General features: G+C 46.6%; 1 protein-coding gene across 4 annotated transcripts; it reads right to left on the minus strand.

The window, feature by feature from the left end:
* Positions 1-2,962: 2,962 nt before the first annotated feature.
* On the minus strand, positions 2,963-15,778 carry LOC135368300 (far upstream element-binding protein 1-like). 4 transcript variants are annotated; one of them, XM_064601482.1, is made up of 19 exons: positions 15,641-15,778; positions 14,363-14,459; positions 13,737-13,778; positions 13,417-13,453; positions 13,261-13,328; positions 13,058-13,187; positions 12,833-12,983; positions 11,860-11,958; positions 11,746-11,793; positions 11,302-11,340; positions 9,054-9,347; positions 8,793-8,979; positions 7,268-7,425; positions 6,340-6,404; positions 6,171-6,268; positions 5,082-5,249; positions 4,688-4,797; positions 4,155-4,454; positions 2,963-3,541 (listed from the first exon to the last, which is right to left on the minus strand). In XM_064601482.1, exons 1-18 carry the CDS (start codon positions 15,737-15,739, stop codon positions 4,182-4,184), a joined length of 2,163 nt encoding a protein of 720 aa, XP_064457552.1. In that variant the 5' UTR covers positions 15,740-15,778; the 3' UTR covers positions 2,963-3,541; positions 4,155-4,181. The 4 variants fall into 4 exon arrangements, with proteins under 4 accessions (XP_064457552.1, XP_064457554.1, XP_064457555.1 ...); XM_064601484.1 differs by lacking the exon at positions 15,641-15,778 and adding an exon at positions 15,494-15,592; XM_064601485.1 differs by lacking the exon at positions 15,641-15,778 and adding an exon at positions 14,645-14,665.
* Between the last annotated feature and the right edge of the window lie 61 nt (positions 15,779-15,839).

Consider the following 15,839-nt stretch of genomic DNA (forward strand, 5'->3'; position numbering starts at 1 on the left):
TTTTAAGAACATCAACAGATGCAAATATTCACACTAACGACCAGGTTGCGGCGGAACCTACCTAAGACCCCGCATTTTAGAATTTCGTGACATCATAGCAGACCCAAAGCTCTGGGACCTGCCTTGATGCAAACCTCTTATCACAAAACCAAGGGTTGAACACAGAAGTACAATGCAAGCGTGATGGTGTATACTTGACACTGGTAACATGTCCCTGAGCCTGGAAGAAGGACAAAGGATGAAACACAAAACATCTTCTGCTGTTCATTCCTCATTCATGTGTTTCGTCCTTCCTCCAAGCTCAGGGACAGTTTACCAACATCAAAGCAAGGGAACTTTGTGTTCTATATACCAGCTGCACAGCTACATGCACCACTTGACTTCTGCAGACTTAGAAATTAAAGACTTGGCAATAAACATACTGCAGTCAGTGCTAAGGTATGGCTTTTTGAAAATATAAATGACCGAATGTTGTCCCATACGAGTAAAAGGTTGTGTTAGCTAAAGGCTATGGTGTGTTGTGGAGTTATGTAGGAAGCACCTTAACAAAAATACATGCAAGCAACCATGCTACAGTATACTGCCCAAAGTGGGACCAGAATTCCCCTCCCTGTATCTCCATATCTGGTTCCGCCACCACTGGTCATTTTTGAGCTTCAATATCCTGGATACAAACAACGAATCACAATACAAAGCCAATAAAATGCAAACACAGCATGCCCTACCCTGCATGGCAATCAGAGGCCAAAGATAAATGCACTAAATGTAAAACTAAGCAATTGCATGGTGTGTTTTGATTCCAGGGCGGAATGTATGCACTCTAACGAGTATCCACAAACAGCAGCACAAAATGATCTGGAAATAAGCAGCTTTGACCTGACCACTAATCCACAAATCTTCATCGGGAAAGAGAGAGAGCCCTAACTAATGATAGCAGTAGTGGAACGTTAAGCTTTCCTTGGATCCTGGCGATTGCTATCACAGGCATGCACACACTATGAAACTTGTAGGTCTTTGAAGGTCATGTGAATGTGTGTTAAGCTGAACCAGATCCCCCCCCACACTGTGGAAGGCTTGTTTTGTTGCAAATGCATTCTTAAAGGAGCAAGGAAGTGACAACTAGCATTGCCCAAAACCACCATTTATCGAGAAGTCTGTCGTGGGTAAGGCCCAGACTTTTCCACTGAAAGGCGCAGAATTTGGGATTTTGTCTGGAACTGCATGGAACTAAGAATCTTGACTAAGGAACAAAGGTCTGGAGCCGGTGATGGATGTACCTACGCCCATTACCGCTACACCTAACTGAGTGGGAAATAAATGTGTAGCTGATGATTGCAGTTTTCATGGCGAATGAGCAACTAGACTATAATGCGCCAAAAAAACAGTGATGTGTGTGTGTGGAAAGGTAAAACTGAACGGTTCAATTAAAACCAAATGAATGCATCTCATGTTTGCGACACTGGTTAAGCTCATATCAGTCTTTACCACTCGTTTTGCTCTCATCCGCGATATACCAGCACTATGTATCTCACATACTTGCACGTTCCTCACGGTGAAGCGTGTGAAGGATAAACACACCCGCTTGGGGAAACAAAGTTGCAAAGGTTAGCTTAGTACTTGGGAATTTTGCGAGCGCGCCAGATTGTTTTTCCGCCATTACAGGGTTAACGAAGTTACACTTGTGCGAAAACAGCACAAACTACGATGTGATGCTTAGCCAGAACTCTATTTTGGATTTGTAGCCACTGTGCTTCTATGTCACACAAGTCAATAAGGATTTCGCATATCTCCGCCAGCAGAGATGTGCAAGCACTTGCCGCAAAACCTTCAGAATTCGAGATTTGCCGCAGTAGAAAAATCGGGGCCTTAATCATGAGCCACGATGCACAAGGACAGAACCTTGTGGGCGTGATAACCTCCAGGAGTCACATAATAAGGTCCGTGACTTAACCTAGCGCACAGAGCGGCTACCAGCATTATTTGAGCTGAGGGGTCCATGGAAGGTGTGCACATGTGGTATGTGTTATGAAAATATGCCCCTACACCTCACCCCCCCCCCCCCCCCCCAAAGAAAAAAATATGGTGGGGATCCTTCGCTGCTCCTTTAAGTCACTGAGTACTTGAAGGTAGGCAATAATATATCAGTCGTAAAAGCAGTTCCACCCAGAACCCATAGTGGTCTCCAACATTAATTACCGATGAGCAGAGTCGAAGATTGCTATTTCTGTTGAAATGTGCTGAAAAAGGCATCCATTACCACTCCATACGGTAATATGCAAGTCACAGCAAAGTACACTGTTAAACGTACCCTCTTTGGAACCCACCAAAAAAGGTTTCGTAAAGAGGCACTCACTGTAACGCGAACAGAGCCAAATTGCAAGACTGGTCCCACACTACAAGAAATCAAGAAACTGTTTCCTCCCCTCCAAACTTGCGATCAACAAAATTATGGCCGTGGCGAATAGCACTTCACGGGTGGGGGAAAAAAGAGCAACCCACGTCTCAGACAACACGCAAAAAATGACTCATTCAAAAAAGGCACGTTAATGAAATCGAGCCACGGGGAGGAAGGCACGAGATCACCTGAAAATGCTAGTTTGCGAGGGATCCGGCTGTTGCGAGTGGCGCCCCCTAGAACATAAAGATGACAAAGTGAAAAATGATTTTTCCATCTTTCGCACTTGCACGAAAATACGGTACTGCTAATCCAACAACTTCTTTGCAGCACATTTCAAGGCAAGAATACGTATCACTGCTCGGTACGCCCCCCCCCCCCCCCCGACCAGTTCCCTTCCCCCCCCCAATCCCCACACCCCACGAAGGAGTTAAGCATGCTGAAACAGCAGGGGGTGGCATCAGGGTCCTCCCAAAACGACCACACGAGGGCTCGATGCCACCACTAGCCGATTTCAGCCTTTAATGGAGAGACCAATGCGGCATCATGCAGCAAAAAGAGCACAAAAATCACAGACAAGTTTATTCGACACAATACAAAATGCAGAATAGAGAAAAAGAATGGGGAAGTCAGCAAGATGTGCAGTCCATAACAAATAGTTCCCACGCCCTGGCAGAGTTTCTTTTCCCCCTTTTTTTTTCTGTGTGATTCTCGATAAAAAAATGACAATGAGTGAGAAAGATGCGATTTTTTTTCTGCCCTGCTCAGGGAATTGCGTGCATATGACTCTTGCAAGGCAACGAAAAGAACAAAACGGGGCCCCGACTTAAAACAAATTCCCAGTCGCGCCCTTGGCATCGGAATGTCATTGAACAGGGGGGGAACGGTTGGGGCGTCCTTGCAAGCGTCGCGCCCCTCCTGCCAGACTTCCCCAAAAATTCCCAGATAACAAAAGCAATCTTCGCTACAGCTGGACAGAGGGAACCTCAGAGCACTCTTTTCGGGTCGTTTTTTTTTTGCAAAAACTCTGAGCAATATCTGTTTCGCACATTTGCAAAGGTCGAGGAGAGCCAAATGCACAATATCACCAAATTGCCCAACAGGATGTGGAAGGGGGGATGCAGTGCTAGATGGACAGCTCAAAATCTGTAAAAGATACAATAGGAAACAAAACGACGACAATGTTTTTCGGTGGGCCCAGTCAATGTGGGTAAGAGAGAGAGAGAAAAAAAAAATCTCTACAGTTCCTGAAAGAGAAGATTAGCTCAACCTCAAAAGCAGAGATACATATACTTACTACAACTTACCACCAGGAACAAAGCAGCAGAACACATTACAATGTATCACAATGCAAACGCGAGTAGACAACTAAAAAGAGTGCCACGAACCAGATCCAAAACGCCTCTGCACTGCATTACAGCATACAACATTGTACGCAACGCTAGAAGGAGGACTATGCACTGTCTGAAAACTAAAGGAACGTGGTTTCATTGCTTCAAACAAGAGATTTCCCCCCCAATGACCTTGCATATGCAGGTAAAGCCAGTAGTGGTACATTACACGTCACAACAATTCAACACTGGTTTGGCTAAGATGCATTCTGCACACAAAAAAAATATAATAAAGGTGTGATTGCTGCTACTTCTAATTTGTCTGGCACAGAAAATTTCCAGATCTGGCTCAGGCACCCGGAATATGGGCCAAAATACATGCTAGCCTCTCCCAAAAAAATACACAAAGTCGCACGTGTCGCACTCACCTACAAAGTGTAGCAGTCCCCTGCAGACTACTGCGCCCCCGCGTAACCAGCGTAGTTATATCCCCCAGCATACTGCTGCCCTGCCCCCGCTGCTGCTCCGTAAGGTTGCTGTGGGGGGTAGGTGCCTGGTGGGTAGGAGGAGCCCGGGGGTGCTGAACCACCTGCAGGCGGAGGGGGCTGAGGGGCACCAGGCTGTCCTGCTCCAGGGGGACCTGCCACCTGTGACTGCTGCTGGCCCTGAGACTGGGGTGGGGGTGCGCCTCCTGCTCCTCCTCCACCTGGTGGGAAGGGCTGCTGGGCCTAGGGGATGCAAAAATGCTCACGGTGATGCATGTTGGCTCAAAGACCTCTGGGAGGGGGGGCTCTCTCTTTGTCGAAGAGGTACGCTAGACTTAACTTTTCTCACTCAAGTAAAATAAAATTGCTTCATAGAATTATTCAATAACGACAGAGCCACGTACTGGTCGGCAAGACGTTAAACGCGCATTAAAACCGCAAAAATTTTGGCAACAGCCGAACGTGAAAATACTGACCTGTTGCGTCTGGTTGGTTCTTGTCTGGTGCTCTATCATCTCTGCTTCTCTGTACATTCCAAGTGAACGGTAGTATTCAATCCATGCTTGGCTGTAATCCGGTTGTGCTCCTGTAAAACAATGAGCAAAAAAAACAAAACAAAAAAAAAAAACAAAGAAACATTGAAATCAAGCCTAGCATGTGCATGATGCAACGAGCCAAAGGTCACAAACAATTTTTGTATCACTGCCATGAATCTGTCACCAGATGTGTACTGGAGCAGGGATTATACAGAGATAGTTTATGTAGCCTTTCGGGATTTGATGCAGGTGGCAATGGTGCAGCCCCGCACCTTGCCCAGCGTCCAAAAGGCACTTTTACGAAAGAGAACGAAAGTTTGAGCGATGTCCCTACCTCCTGGTGCTGCCCCCTGGGGAGCCTGCTGTGGCGCTTGGGCGGGAACTGCCCCTGCAGCTGCGGCCGCAGGAGGCTGTTGCTGCGGAGGCTGTCCACCCTGCTGTCCGTAGTACTGCGCGTAGTAGGCTGCCCAGGCTGCTGCATTGGCATCTGCTGCAGCCTTGGCTGAAATGTGAAGAATAAAACAATTACGCACTGCACTGCAGGGGAAACAAGGGTCTTTCTAATTTGAGTCAGCGGGCCCAGGCTATCTAGCACCCCTGAACGGGCTGCGAAATTATTTCCGCGATCCTCTCCCCTGCCGCTCTCAACTCATCGCCTCCTCGCCCCTTTTTTGGAGTAAATAAAGGAAGAGAAAGGAATCGCAGCGAAGGAAGCGCACACTTTTCCGTTGCGATGACTATTTATGAGGCCGTAAAGAGGGAGCATGCCACCAGAGAATGGCCTTTGGTATGGTGACACAAGGGTACATGGAGCAGCGCGTGCACGGATAAAACGTCACTTCACGTGTGGATGCCGACGTACCTCAGCGCTGTTTTGTGCCACCGTCCACGGTGGCTTTTAAAAAAAATCGCAGTTTTAAATACCTAACAGTTGAAAAACCATTCAAATGAGGAGTGTGGGATTTTGTGTGTCAAATTCACAGACTAACATATGAAACAGAGCCACACATTTAGAGGGTTACCTATGGTTTCTCAACCCCTTAAATGTGCATGCACACTTTTCCATAACACAGGCTGAAGAAACAGAAGCTCAACATCTTTTCTTGGCTCAAGCTAAGATAATCGATGCACTTCCCAGTTCTGCAACTAGTAGTTTGAGCACCAGCATAGTAATAACAACGGACAACATAATTTGAGGAGCTACATGAACCGCCCCACTAAATGACTTCAAACAACTGCAAGACAAACACACTCATGTCTTCTGCACTGAATCTGCCATCAGATTATAGCTGATGCAGTGATTAAAACAGAAAGAGTAATGTAGCCTCCTACGATTTGATGCCAAAGACTCATGCATCAGTCTGCACCATGCCCAGATGTGGAAGGCCACTCAGCACTAAATGAGAGAGAGAGAGAGACTTACAGGGATCATTGGGAGGAGCAGTCTGGTTTTGCCAGTGCTGGTAGGCGTTGCCCCATCCTTGTGGAGCGTAAGGCTGGTTTGGTGGAGGAGGCTGTTGGCTGAAGTTGTTTGTGGTTACGAAAAAAATATTCACAGAACGACAGTGGCGCCCTCTAGAACAGCAACTTACTATGGCTGTGGGTATTGTGTTGGGTAGCTAGGAGGACCCTGGCCATTTGATGCACCAGGAGGAGGCTGTAAAACGGTGATTGATATTTTTTTTTTGTACGCATTGTATACGCAAACAGGGTGGAGGAGACAAGAGGGAAACACTCCATGAAACTTTGCACACTCTTGCGTTGACCATATTAATGGCGAATTCGGGTGGTCATTTCGGAGCAACTTTTTTTGCCAGATCTCGAGCAGTCATGTTCGCTTGGTCAAAATGAAGCAAATCTTGCATGTTCGCGTGGCGCTTTCCGAGCGCTCGGAATTTGCTAGCTAGCACTTTTTTTGCCCGGTCTCAAAACGATCGAGCAGCAGATTGCTCAACTGTATCCAGTGTCGTCACATCCGCACTGCAACGGTGGCGAGTGCCCTCATTGGCCCGCATGTTGAAATCACGTGGTTTAGCAGACGACAGAACTCGAAGACTTGCGACCGCGACGCCCCTAGCGTGATCCAAGTACGTAAAACCGCTAGATTCCTAGCAATCATGTTCGAGCGGCAACGGTCACGTGATCCAGCTTGGTCGCCGACCTAGCAATTTCCGAGCGCTCGGCCGTTTTGCTACGAAATGACCACCCGAATTCGCTATAACAAAATTATAAAACAGTGACACTTTCCTTTAATGGTTTCAAGCTTTCATGCAGTGGACTGCATTTTGTCAGGTACAAAAAACCTGTGCAAGCACTTTTTTTTTGTACCTGACAAAATGCAATCCACTGCATGAAAGCTTGAAACCATTAAGGGAAAGCTTCAGTGCTTTATAATTTTGTTGTTACTTCTGCCAGGTGTACCTGGACACAACCGCCCACATTCTTCATCTAACCATATTAACGTGAGACATTCACACATGCTGACAGTGACGAACCAGGCAGTAGGGCATGATAACCTACCCCTCCTATCCGCTCGTTGATGAGCTGCTGCGCATGCTCAATCTGCTGCGGGCTGCCTCGGATGATGAAGACCTTTTCAACTGGGTTCGGCGGAGGGGCGCGTGACAATTCAACATGTGCACCGGATTGCTGGTTGATTTGCCGAATCGATTCACCTCCTGAAAGACACATTTAGTGAAATTACTTCCAAGCTGCCCCGCGATTGGATATGAGCATGCAGCTAATCATTAATTGTTTGGAAACAGGGCTGCCAACCTGCTGATGCGAAATATAAACGTATCACAAACGTATCCAAAATAATAGATAGCTGCAACAAAAGTAACCATCACGCCACTAACAATCTTATTTTAAAGACACAACAAAGCACAGCAAAGGGGGGGACAATTGAGGCCAGTTAATTAACAGACCCGAACTGCCATAGATGACATTTCAGGAAACGGATGTAGTCCCATAGCAAGACGTATGGCATTTTTAACAAACAGAATTAAACATCAAATAACAGATTATTTTACCAGAGAGAAGAAAGTAACGGATAAAATGAGACAGGAATCAACGTTGTATGTCATGCAAAATGTATAAAAATTTTAATTTATTGCTGGTTTCTTCAAGGCGATCCGCCATGTTTACCGAGGGTCTCCGTCAGACTTAGCATCGCAGTGTTTCCTCCTGCGATAGGAGTGCTGCAGATGGTGTTGTACAAACGCAGATAAAAAAAGCTCCTAGACCACACATTTTTACAATTTGTTTTAACATTCGGTAAATAGCCTTCTTTGAGTTCAGTACATTATCTTTTAAACACACTCGCCAATCTTTAAAAAGCCACACGCCCGTCTACGGAACTACAGTCGCCGTCCGATTTTTCGGACTCTGCGGAGATCGCGCAAAAGTCTGAATAATCGAGCAGTCCGAAAAAACAAATTTCGCTTCAAAATAAACTTTACTAAGCCCTAGTACACTGGAAAAATTTGTCGATGCTTTCCAGCTCTGCCTGATAACATCAGCTTCTATTTCCCGAAGCGACATTTCGTCAATGTACACTATCAGAGGCACCGTCGTCATCAAGTCGGCTTCACCTAACGCATGCGTGCTTTAGGTGAAGCTCGCTTTACAGAGCTGTCGCGTGACTCGCGGGCAGACAGCACATGCTGGGCCGTTCACCAAAACCAAAGACGCAAAGGCGCTACGACAGACTTCTACTCAGAGGAAGGGAAAGTCAACAATCATCACTGCCATTTTTTTTGCCTCAATATTTTAGTTGGTTGATTTCTTTCGATACGAATTTCAGATGACACCAATATTTTCAGTCACCCCAAGAGAGAAATTCGCGGTTTGGGCAAACAGAGTCCGAGATATCGAACGACGGAGCTGCATGGCGTCCAAAATTTTGGATGTTCTCATAGATCACCTCTATGGGACCCACGGCCGTTCCGCGAACGAGTCCGAATAATCGAGCATGTCCGAAAAATAGGTCGGCGACTGTACCAGCCTTGGGAAGGTGCGTCGTCTAAAGACGTGCTTAACTCACCTTTGCCGATAACGAGGCCACACTTGTTCGCTGGAACTGGGTACTGCACTTCGTGCATGTCTTCCCCTCCACGCCGGCCCCGTCCCATGCCCGGTCCCCCTGGAGGCCCGAACCCACCTGCACCGTCAAAGCCACCGCCACCGCGGCCCCGACCCCTTCCCCTGCCCATGTTTTGTTGGTCACGGGCCTGCGGGTACAACAGGGAAGCTCAGAAACACCACACACACGTACCACGCCGCAGACGGGCGGGCCTGCACTTACAAGAACGCTCTGAATAAGCTCCCCTATGAACGAAGCAGCATGGTGAACTTGTTCAGGGTTGCCAGTGAGCAAACAGACGCGCTCAGTGGCATTGTCGTCGTGCGGTTGCTGGAACTGAACCCTGGCACCGGTTTCTTGCTGGATGCGTTTTATCATGTCCCCCTGCTTCCCAATCACTACACCGACAGCCTGCTTTGGCACCATCACTTCCTGGGAAGAACCTTCGCCGCCTCCGCCGTACTCGTTGCCTCCTCCAAAGCCTCCGCCGCCGCCTCCTCCGCCTCTTCGGACGTTCTGAAAATGAGTATCCGACACCCTTAATGCTTTCCAGGGCGGGTTAGAACACTTCAGGAACTAGGTCCTACATTGTAGGGGGGATTCCACACAAAAAGAGCAGAGTCTATGGATGACAATGGTGGATGGCACTTGAGACTATGAATTAGAAGAAAACGTGCACAAACACGTTATTGATCTATGCCACAAACTTGTTGCACACAAAATTGTTGGCAGGCACATCTTGAAAATTGTGTTCTACAATATTTCTATGCAAACATCCTCCACATTAGCACTCAGCATCCATGAGCATTACTATGCCAATGCCACTACAAGTGTGCCACACTGAAGTAACGGTGCAACACATGTCCACATTGCTAGTGAGTCTTGCTCTTTTGCATTATTACACTGGTCGTATCATGCATTATACGATAGGAAGATTGTTGTCAACATAAAGCCACACAAGAGGCAATGCTGTGTGGCCACTCAGTGATAACACATCTGCAAACAGGTGGATTAAAGGGGCAATAAACAGGTATACGAGGAAGGTGCACTTTTTTTTTAATGCATCGCGATACGTTGCCGACTGTGAACGTTTTCCAAAAATTGTTGTCGCAAAAAAGTAAATAGTGGCTCCAAACCGACCAAATGTTCACCCCACTCTTTCGCGTTCAAACCCTCCTCCGCAACGCCCTGGCGACATTAGCCGCACGTCATTTTGACGTCGCCCAACATCTACCATTCGAAACGTAGGACGCTTATACGTTTTGTTATAATATCAGGAAGTGAGGTCAATTCTGAACATCTTTCCACTTCTTCCACTTGCCAATCCCAAGGTAGCCAGATCAAATGGTACCAAAAGCCCGCAATGTTCTGCAGTGCTGCTTCGCTCCGCGAGGTCACCGCAACATTCCCCCAAACCGGTTCCTCCGCGCTGCAGCATGTCTCAGTGGGGAATGTCATTGGCTAGGAGAGCAAAATCTGCCCAACCTCCAGAGTCTGGAATGTGGTGTCTAAAAAAGGCATCGTTTGGTGGTAAAGATACCGGCTAGAAGGGAATGAATTTCGTATCTGGGTGTCGTAAGCCACAGCCTTTCATGGAGCAGAATAGCTGGAGAATGTTTGTCGAGCTGTCTAGTGCCCCTTTAATACATAACTGATCAGTACAGCAAATGACTGAACAAGAGTACTGTAGCCCACAGGACACAAACGAATTCTAGGTGTCGGTGCTAAGTAGTAAGAGGACAAGAGCTCTCCCGTTACCGGGAGAAATCTGCGATCTGTATCAGAGATGAAAAGCCTGTGTGGCACAGGCAGATTCAGATGTCACCATCATGGCAAAGGCGTCGATATACTACACATACTACCTGGTTCGAGTGGCTCACTACTCGACTGCAATTCAAAAGCGCACTCCCCAACAAAGAAGGTAAATTGAATTTATAACGCTATTGGTAGGAAGTGAAAGCAATGAATTCTCTAAAAGCTGGATCGAACCTATTGCGCGGCATGACACAGCTTAAAAAAAAAATGGATTCTGCAATGTCATAACAGAGTGCATTGCACAACAAAAGAAACTGATTCGATTACTATTCGCTCATGTCTAGATGCAGCTGTACAGGAAGGGGGGCTAAAATTTTTAATTGGTGGGGGATCTGATTATTTTTATCCTTCAGACATCATATTTCTGTCAAATTTGATAAAAACAAACTATGCTAAAGCAAAGTGCCTCCCACTGACTCTGCTGACACAGGCATTAACATATCAAACGCAAGTCAAGGAGGGACCTATTGCCCACTGAAGGCTAGCAATTGCAGCAACAGCTTGACTAGTATGTCAACATACACTAGTGACAATCCTGCAGCGCTCCTGCTAATAATAATATAATGAGCCACAGGAGGCACTTCCTAAACCTGCCAGACACAATTTTCCATCACACAATCATACTGTCACAAAAAAAGAAGTAAACGAGACTAACCAGAGATTGAAGAGCATTCATATCGTGCTGCTCTTCTAACTGCATCCCACGTACGATTTATAGAATGAACCAAGCATGAGCAATGAATAGCAATAAACGCACACGACAACATCACGCCATGAACTGTATACATTTCACCACACATACACACAGAGAGTCTATTTCGCTATTCAGCGTCATTAAGACGGGGGGGGAGAAGCCAACCCACAAGTTTTGAAGCTTGGCAACTTTTTGTCGGCGGAGGAATTAGCACATTGCAGTCAATGCTGGCAAACATGCAGACCAATCCCCTTACGGTTGCTTTCCCTCTCCTTGTCGGGGACCAACAAGAAGCGTGCTGTTGTCAATCCCCAAAGATGGAATGGGGGGTAGACCCCACTGGACCAGAAAACCAGTGGCGCAGTGGGGCCACCAGAAACACGAGCGGCAAAAACTACACCTCACCTCAAGCTCCTTCTCCGTGATGAGGTCAAGCACTAGCCTCTTGGCATACTGGAAAGACAGTTGGCGCTCGTCAGCACAACATGCACACACCTGACACGGCAATCGTCCACGTACCTCGCACTTGCTCTTCTCGCCCGTTATCCTGAGGGGCTTGTCCATCATCGACTGTTGAGGCCCGTCTTGGATCATTACCATTTTGACATTCGCCCTTTCCTTAAAAAAAAAAAAAAAAAAGGATGTCACTTCTCACGCATGGGGAAAAAAAAGAGCAGATACAGTGGCACAGAGACTTCCTTCGAACGGCGGAGCACATGTCATCGGGCACCGATGACAGCTGAGATTGGAATGATCCACTATCCCCTTGAAGGGAGGGTCGGTACGCATCATCGGATGCGTCAGAGAAAGGGTGCGGTGCGGCAAATGCATCCGTAAGGGTTCATTTTCAGGTTAAACCTGATTTTTCACGATATTCGGGCGGGGGGGACTAAGTTTTGAAAAATTCGGGTAAAACCAGATATCTACCCGAAATCCTTGCAGTCCTTCAACTTTTTGTTCTAGGTAAGCCGTCAAAAAAGTGAATCATAATATCAGCAAAGAGAGCTATTTGTGACAACCAATTTGTCCTTTTATAATGACACACAGAATGAAATAGGAAAGAACAGGTCCCAACTTTCAACCACTTTTACTGGAACGGACCAAACATGAAACCAAATACATATGCCTTTAGATTCACACTTTTCTTCACCCTTTTTTTGGAATAGCAAGCCAACCTCAGTCTGGCCTTTTTTTCTTAATCAACATATTCCCCCCACCCCAGGAAAATTCCCCGGTGACGTATCAGAGATCATAGCGCCCGATTTCTCGTGTATAAATAGCACACGATTTTTTCCACCCCCAAATTTGAAAAGCCATAAAACCCGAATGCCAAGAACCCTACGCATCCGTTGTGCGTGCCGACCCCCCCCCTTCAATGGGACGGTGGATCATCCCGATCTCGCTGTCCAGCTGTCTATCAGCGCCAGATGACACGCGCTCCGCTGTTCGAGGCAAGCCTGCGCGCCACTGCATCTTCCATCCAGGTACCAACCTGTAAGCTGCGAATCGTTTCACCACCCTTGCCGATCACCAGGCCGACCTTTGGCCCTGGGATCATGAGTTCTACTATAAGGTGTCCATCGTTCAATTGGTTAGGGTCGCCTCCACGGCTTATGATCTGGTTGATCATCTCTTTCGCCTTCCTAGAAGGTTGTAAGCAAAAACATGTTAGGCACTTTCCAGGGGGAGGGGGGGCTCTATCATTCCAGTAACATACTCTATTGCGTGTCTGGGACCAGTCAGCGTACACGACCGGTCGGGAAGGCCGCCACATTCAGGAGCCATCTGAATTTTGCAACCAGACTCTGCTTGCAGTCTGCTAATTTGTTCACCGCCTCGACCAATGACTGCGAGGAGAGAGGGGGGGTTGAACGCCTGCCTCAGGAGCAAGAAAATACACTAGAGAGAATCTTTACATACTCAGGCCAACCATCTTGTCCGGAACACTCCATTCCTCCACCACGGGGGCCTGGTTGTTCATTCCAACCCTGCAAGTGCGAACAATGCAATCTATGCAAAGGACGTTTCAATGCTATTCATATCAGCAGACTGAAGCAAGATCGGGACATTTATTACCTTTGTTGAGCCAAGGCAGCCAATTGCGCTCCAAAGGCTGCAAGTGAAAAATATTCGCAGGATCTATTAAATTTACATACAAACAAATGTGTGCGCTTTTGGAACTCGCAAACCATAAGTCAGTCCAACTACACAGACTAAAACCAACAACTTTATTTGAATGATGATGAGCGGAGAGTTTCGTCACTAGGGTCGAATCCAAACTCTACCCAAACAGGAAAAACATCCTGAACGTATGTAGCGTACACTGATGTCTGCACCCGGAAACAAGACAAGCATTGCCAGGGCCCTTTGACGATACTAAATATGTGAATACTTACGATCATTCACGGCAGCTAACTTCTTTGCATCTGGGGAACCATCTGTAGGGACGAAGGGGTCATTGTTCAAGTGCATACTTCAATTTCTACAAAACCAGAATGCTTTCCAAAATATACAACATCTGTTTGGAGACCTACTATCTAACGCCCTTCCTCGAATGCGAGCATTCTTAGGGTGTCAGCGAAATTCTCCGATTATGCTCTTGCACCATTTCTACAGTCCCAGGATTTGGCAATTTAACCCTAGGACCTCTAGGTGGTGCATACAGATTCAAAGACTTAATCGTGGGCACATCAGATATAGAGAAACATTCCAGCTTTATGTTAGGAGCATGCCTTTCAAACAAATCCCATAAACACACACCACAGGCGACAGTTCCAAGTGTTATGAGCAGCTGACTGACTGACAACATTTAAATGTACTAGGAGGTTTTAAATACATATAACTACGAATGCTAATCTACGGTCTTTTTGGCATATGTTGTGAAATATGATAAAGTAAATGTGGTTACGATTCTGTGCAATCTATTTCTCAATTCCTTGTTAAGTTTTGACAAAATGTTTGTTTCTGTAATTTACCATGAGAGGGAACTGGCTCCAAAAGTCGAGAACATGTGTTAACATACCTGATCTGTCCATGCTGTCTTCTAGTGGTCGCTTGGTGCCACCACCAGTTATGTTATTGGCTTCCGAATTTGAAGGAGGGTTAATCTTCGCCGCAATCTAAAAATCGCATGAAAACCATCATGAGGACCAGCATGGGCAACAGGTGTTGCACTACTCTGATAAACACTACATCAAGTAGAAATGGAGGTGTTAGAAAACTACAGAAAGATAACCAAGCAAAGACAAAAATAGCCATTTGTGACCACCACAATGCCATACTTTACACGAGCAAGGAAACTAACGGTTTGAGGTCTCGTTTCGCCAGATGGTTCCAAGCAATCGTATCCCGCTGTTGACTACATCCTAAGCTAAACTCCCGAGACTTCATGAGCTACTTGCACCGCCACAACAGTATATCCAAGTGAAAAGCTGCTCTAAGTTTATCGTTCCAATGGCGAGCCACTCAACAAACGTGACATGAATCGACGGCGGAGAGGCGGCGGGATTTCAACCTGATACGCATACGCGATGTGGCGGGAGTCCACGTAGGTGAAACCGTTATCCGGTGCCTTGGTTCATAAAGAACGCCTGGGGACATAGCCAAAGTTGCCTTGCAGCCTTTCGTACTGCATTCCTCGTGGCCCTAATTCCTTTGCTAAACGTCCTTGGGGAGGAACAACGGGCAGATATTGCAGTCCAAAATATAAAACGTGAGTTCGCCTCTCTCACTAACGAGGAATGTGCCCCGAAGTTGTTTTAAATACGCACTGCAGCTCTGGTGGTGGAGACGGCTACAATTATCAATTAACAACGAAAATTTAATTACGCCGATTGGTACGGACCATGTGCGAAACAGGAACACTGTTCATATTGAGCAAAATTTTAGGGTAGAACGTCGGGTTTACATTATACTTAGACATGGAACATGAAAAGGGCTTGGAATTTACAACTTTGGCCGTCAGAGATCAGTGAAGACAAAATTTCACACGATGTCGCGCTACACAAAGGCCGGGTGGGTTAGGCCTAGCTGATAGCATGCAAAAACACGATTTCAAGCAAAACCAAATGAAACACATGCATCATGAGTGCCTTCACAGTCTTAAACTCTGCGATGAAGTAAAAGGAAGCAGTCTAAAGCGATGAATACATGCCGATTAGTGCACAATGCTTGGAGATGGAAATCCGCCATGACATTCCCATCGCACAATGGGGCGACCACTGCCGTTACAGCGAGAATCCAGGTTTTCACGGGATATGAATTCAGCTTTCTCAGTAATATAAAAAATACGTGTACATACCTGTCGCGCTCTTTGCACAGCATCCGCAAACGCTGAGTTAGGATCGTAGCTGGCCGAAATATTTGATTGTGGCGGCGCAACCGCGGTAAAATCCGACATGCTGCAAGCGCTCAAAATGGCGGATAAACGCTAGTCACGTGACTATTAGGGTTTAAGAAAAGGTGGAATAAATTTCCAACAAAGCGAACGCTAGAATTTT

The sequence above is a fragment of the Ornithodoros turicata genome, chromosome 9, assembly GCF_037126465.1.
Source record: "Ornithodoros turicata isolate Travis chromosome 9, ASM3712646v1, whole genome shotgun sequence".
In the NCBI taxonomy this organism is placed as follows: Eukaryota; Metazoa; Arthropoda; class Arachnida; order Ixodida; family Argasidae; genus Ornithodoros; species Ornithodoros turicata.

Excerpts from the sequence above, each read along its gene's own strand:
- LOC135368300 (XM_064601482.1), bottom strand. The coding sequence starts at position 15,739 with ATGTCGGATTTTACCGCGGTTGCGCCGCCACAATCAAATATTTCGGCC. Across the intron at positions 14,460-15,640 it reads CTGTGCAAAGAGCGCGACAG|ATTGCGGCGAAGATTAACCC; the intron begins GTATGTACACGT and ends TGCGATTTTTAG. Across the intron at positions 11,794-11,859 it reads GCGAGAAGAGCAAGTGCGAG|TATGCCAAGAGGCTAGTGCT; the intron begins GTACGTGGACGA and ends CTGTCTTTCCAG.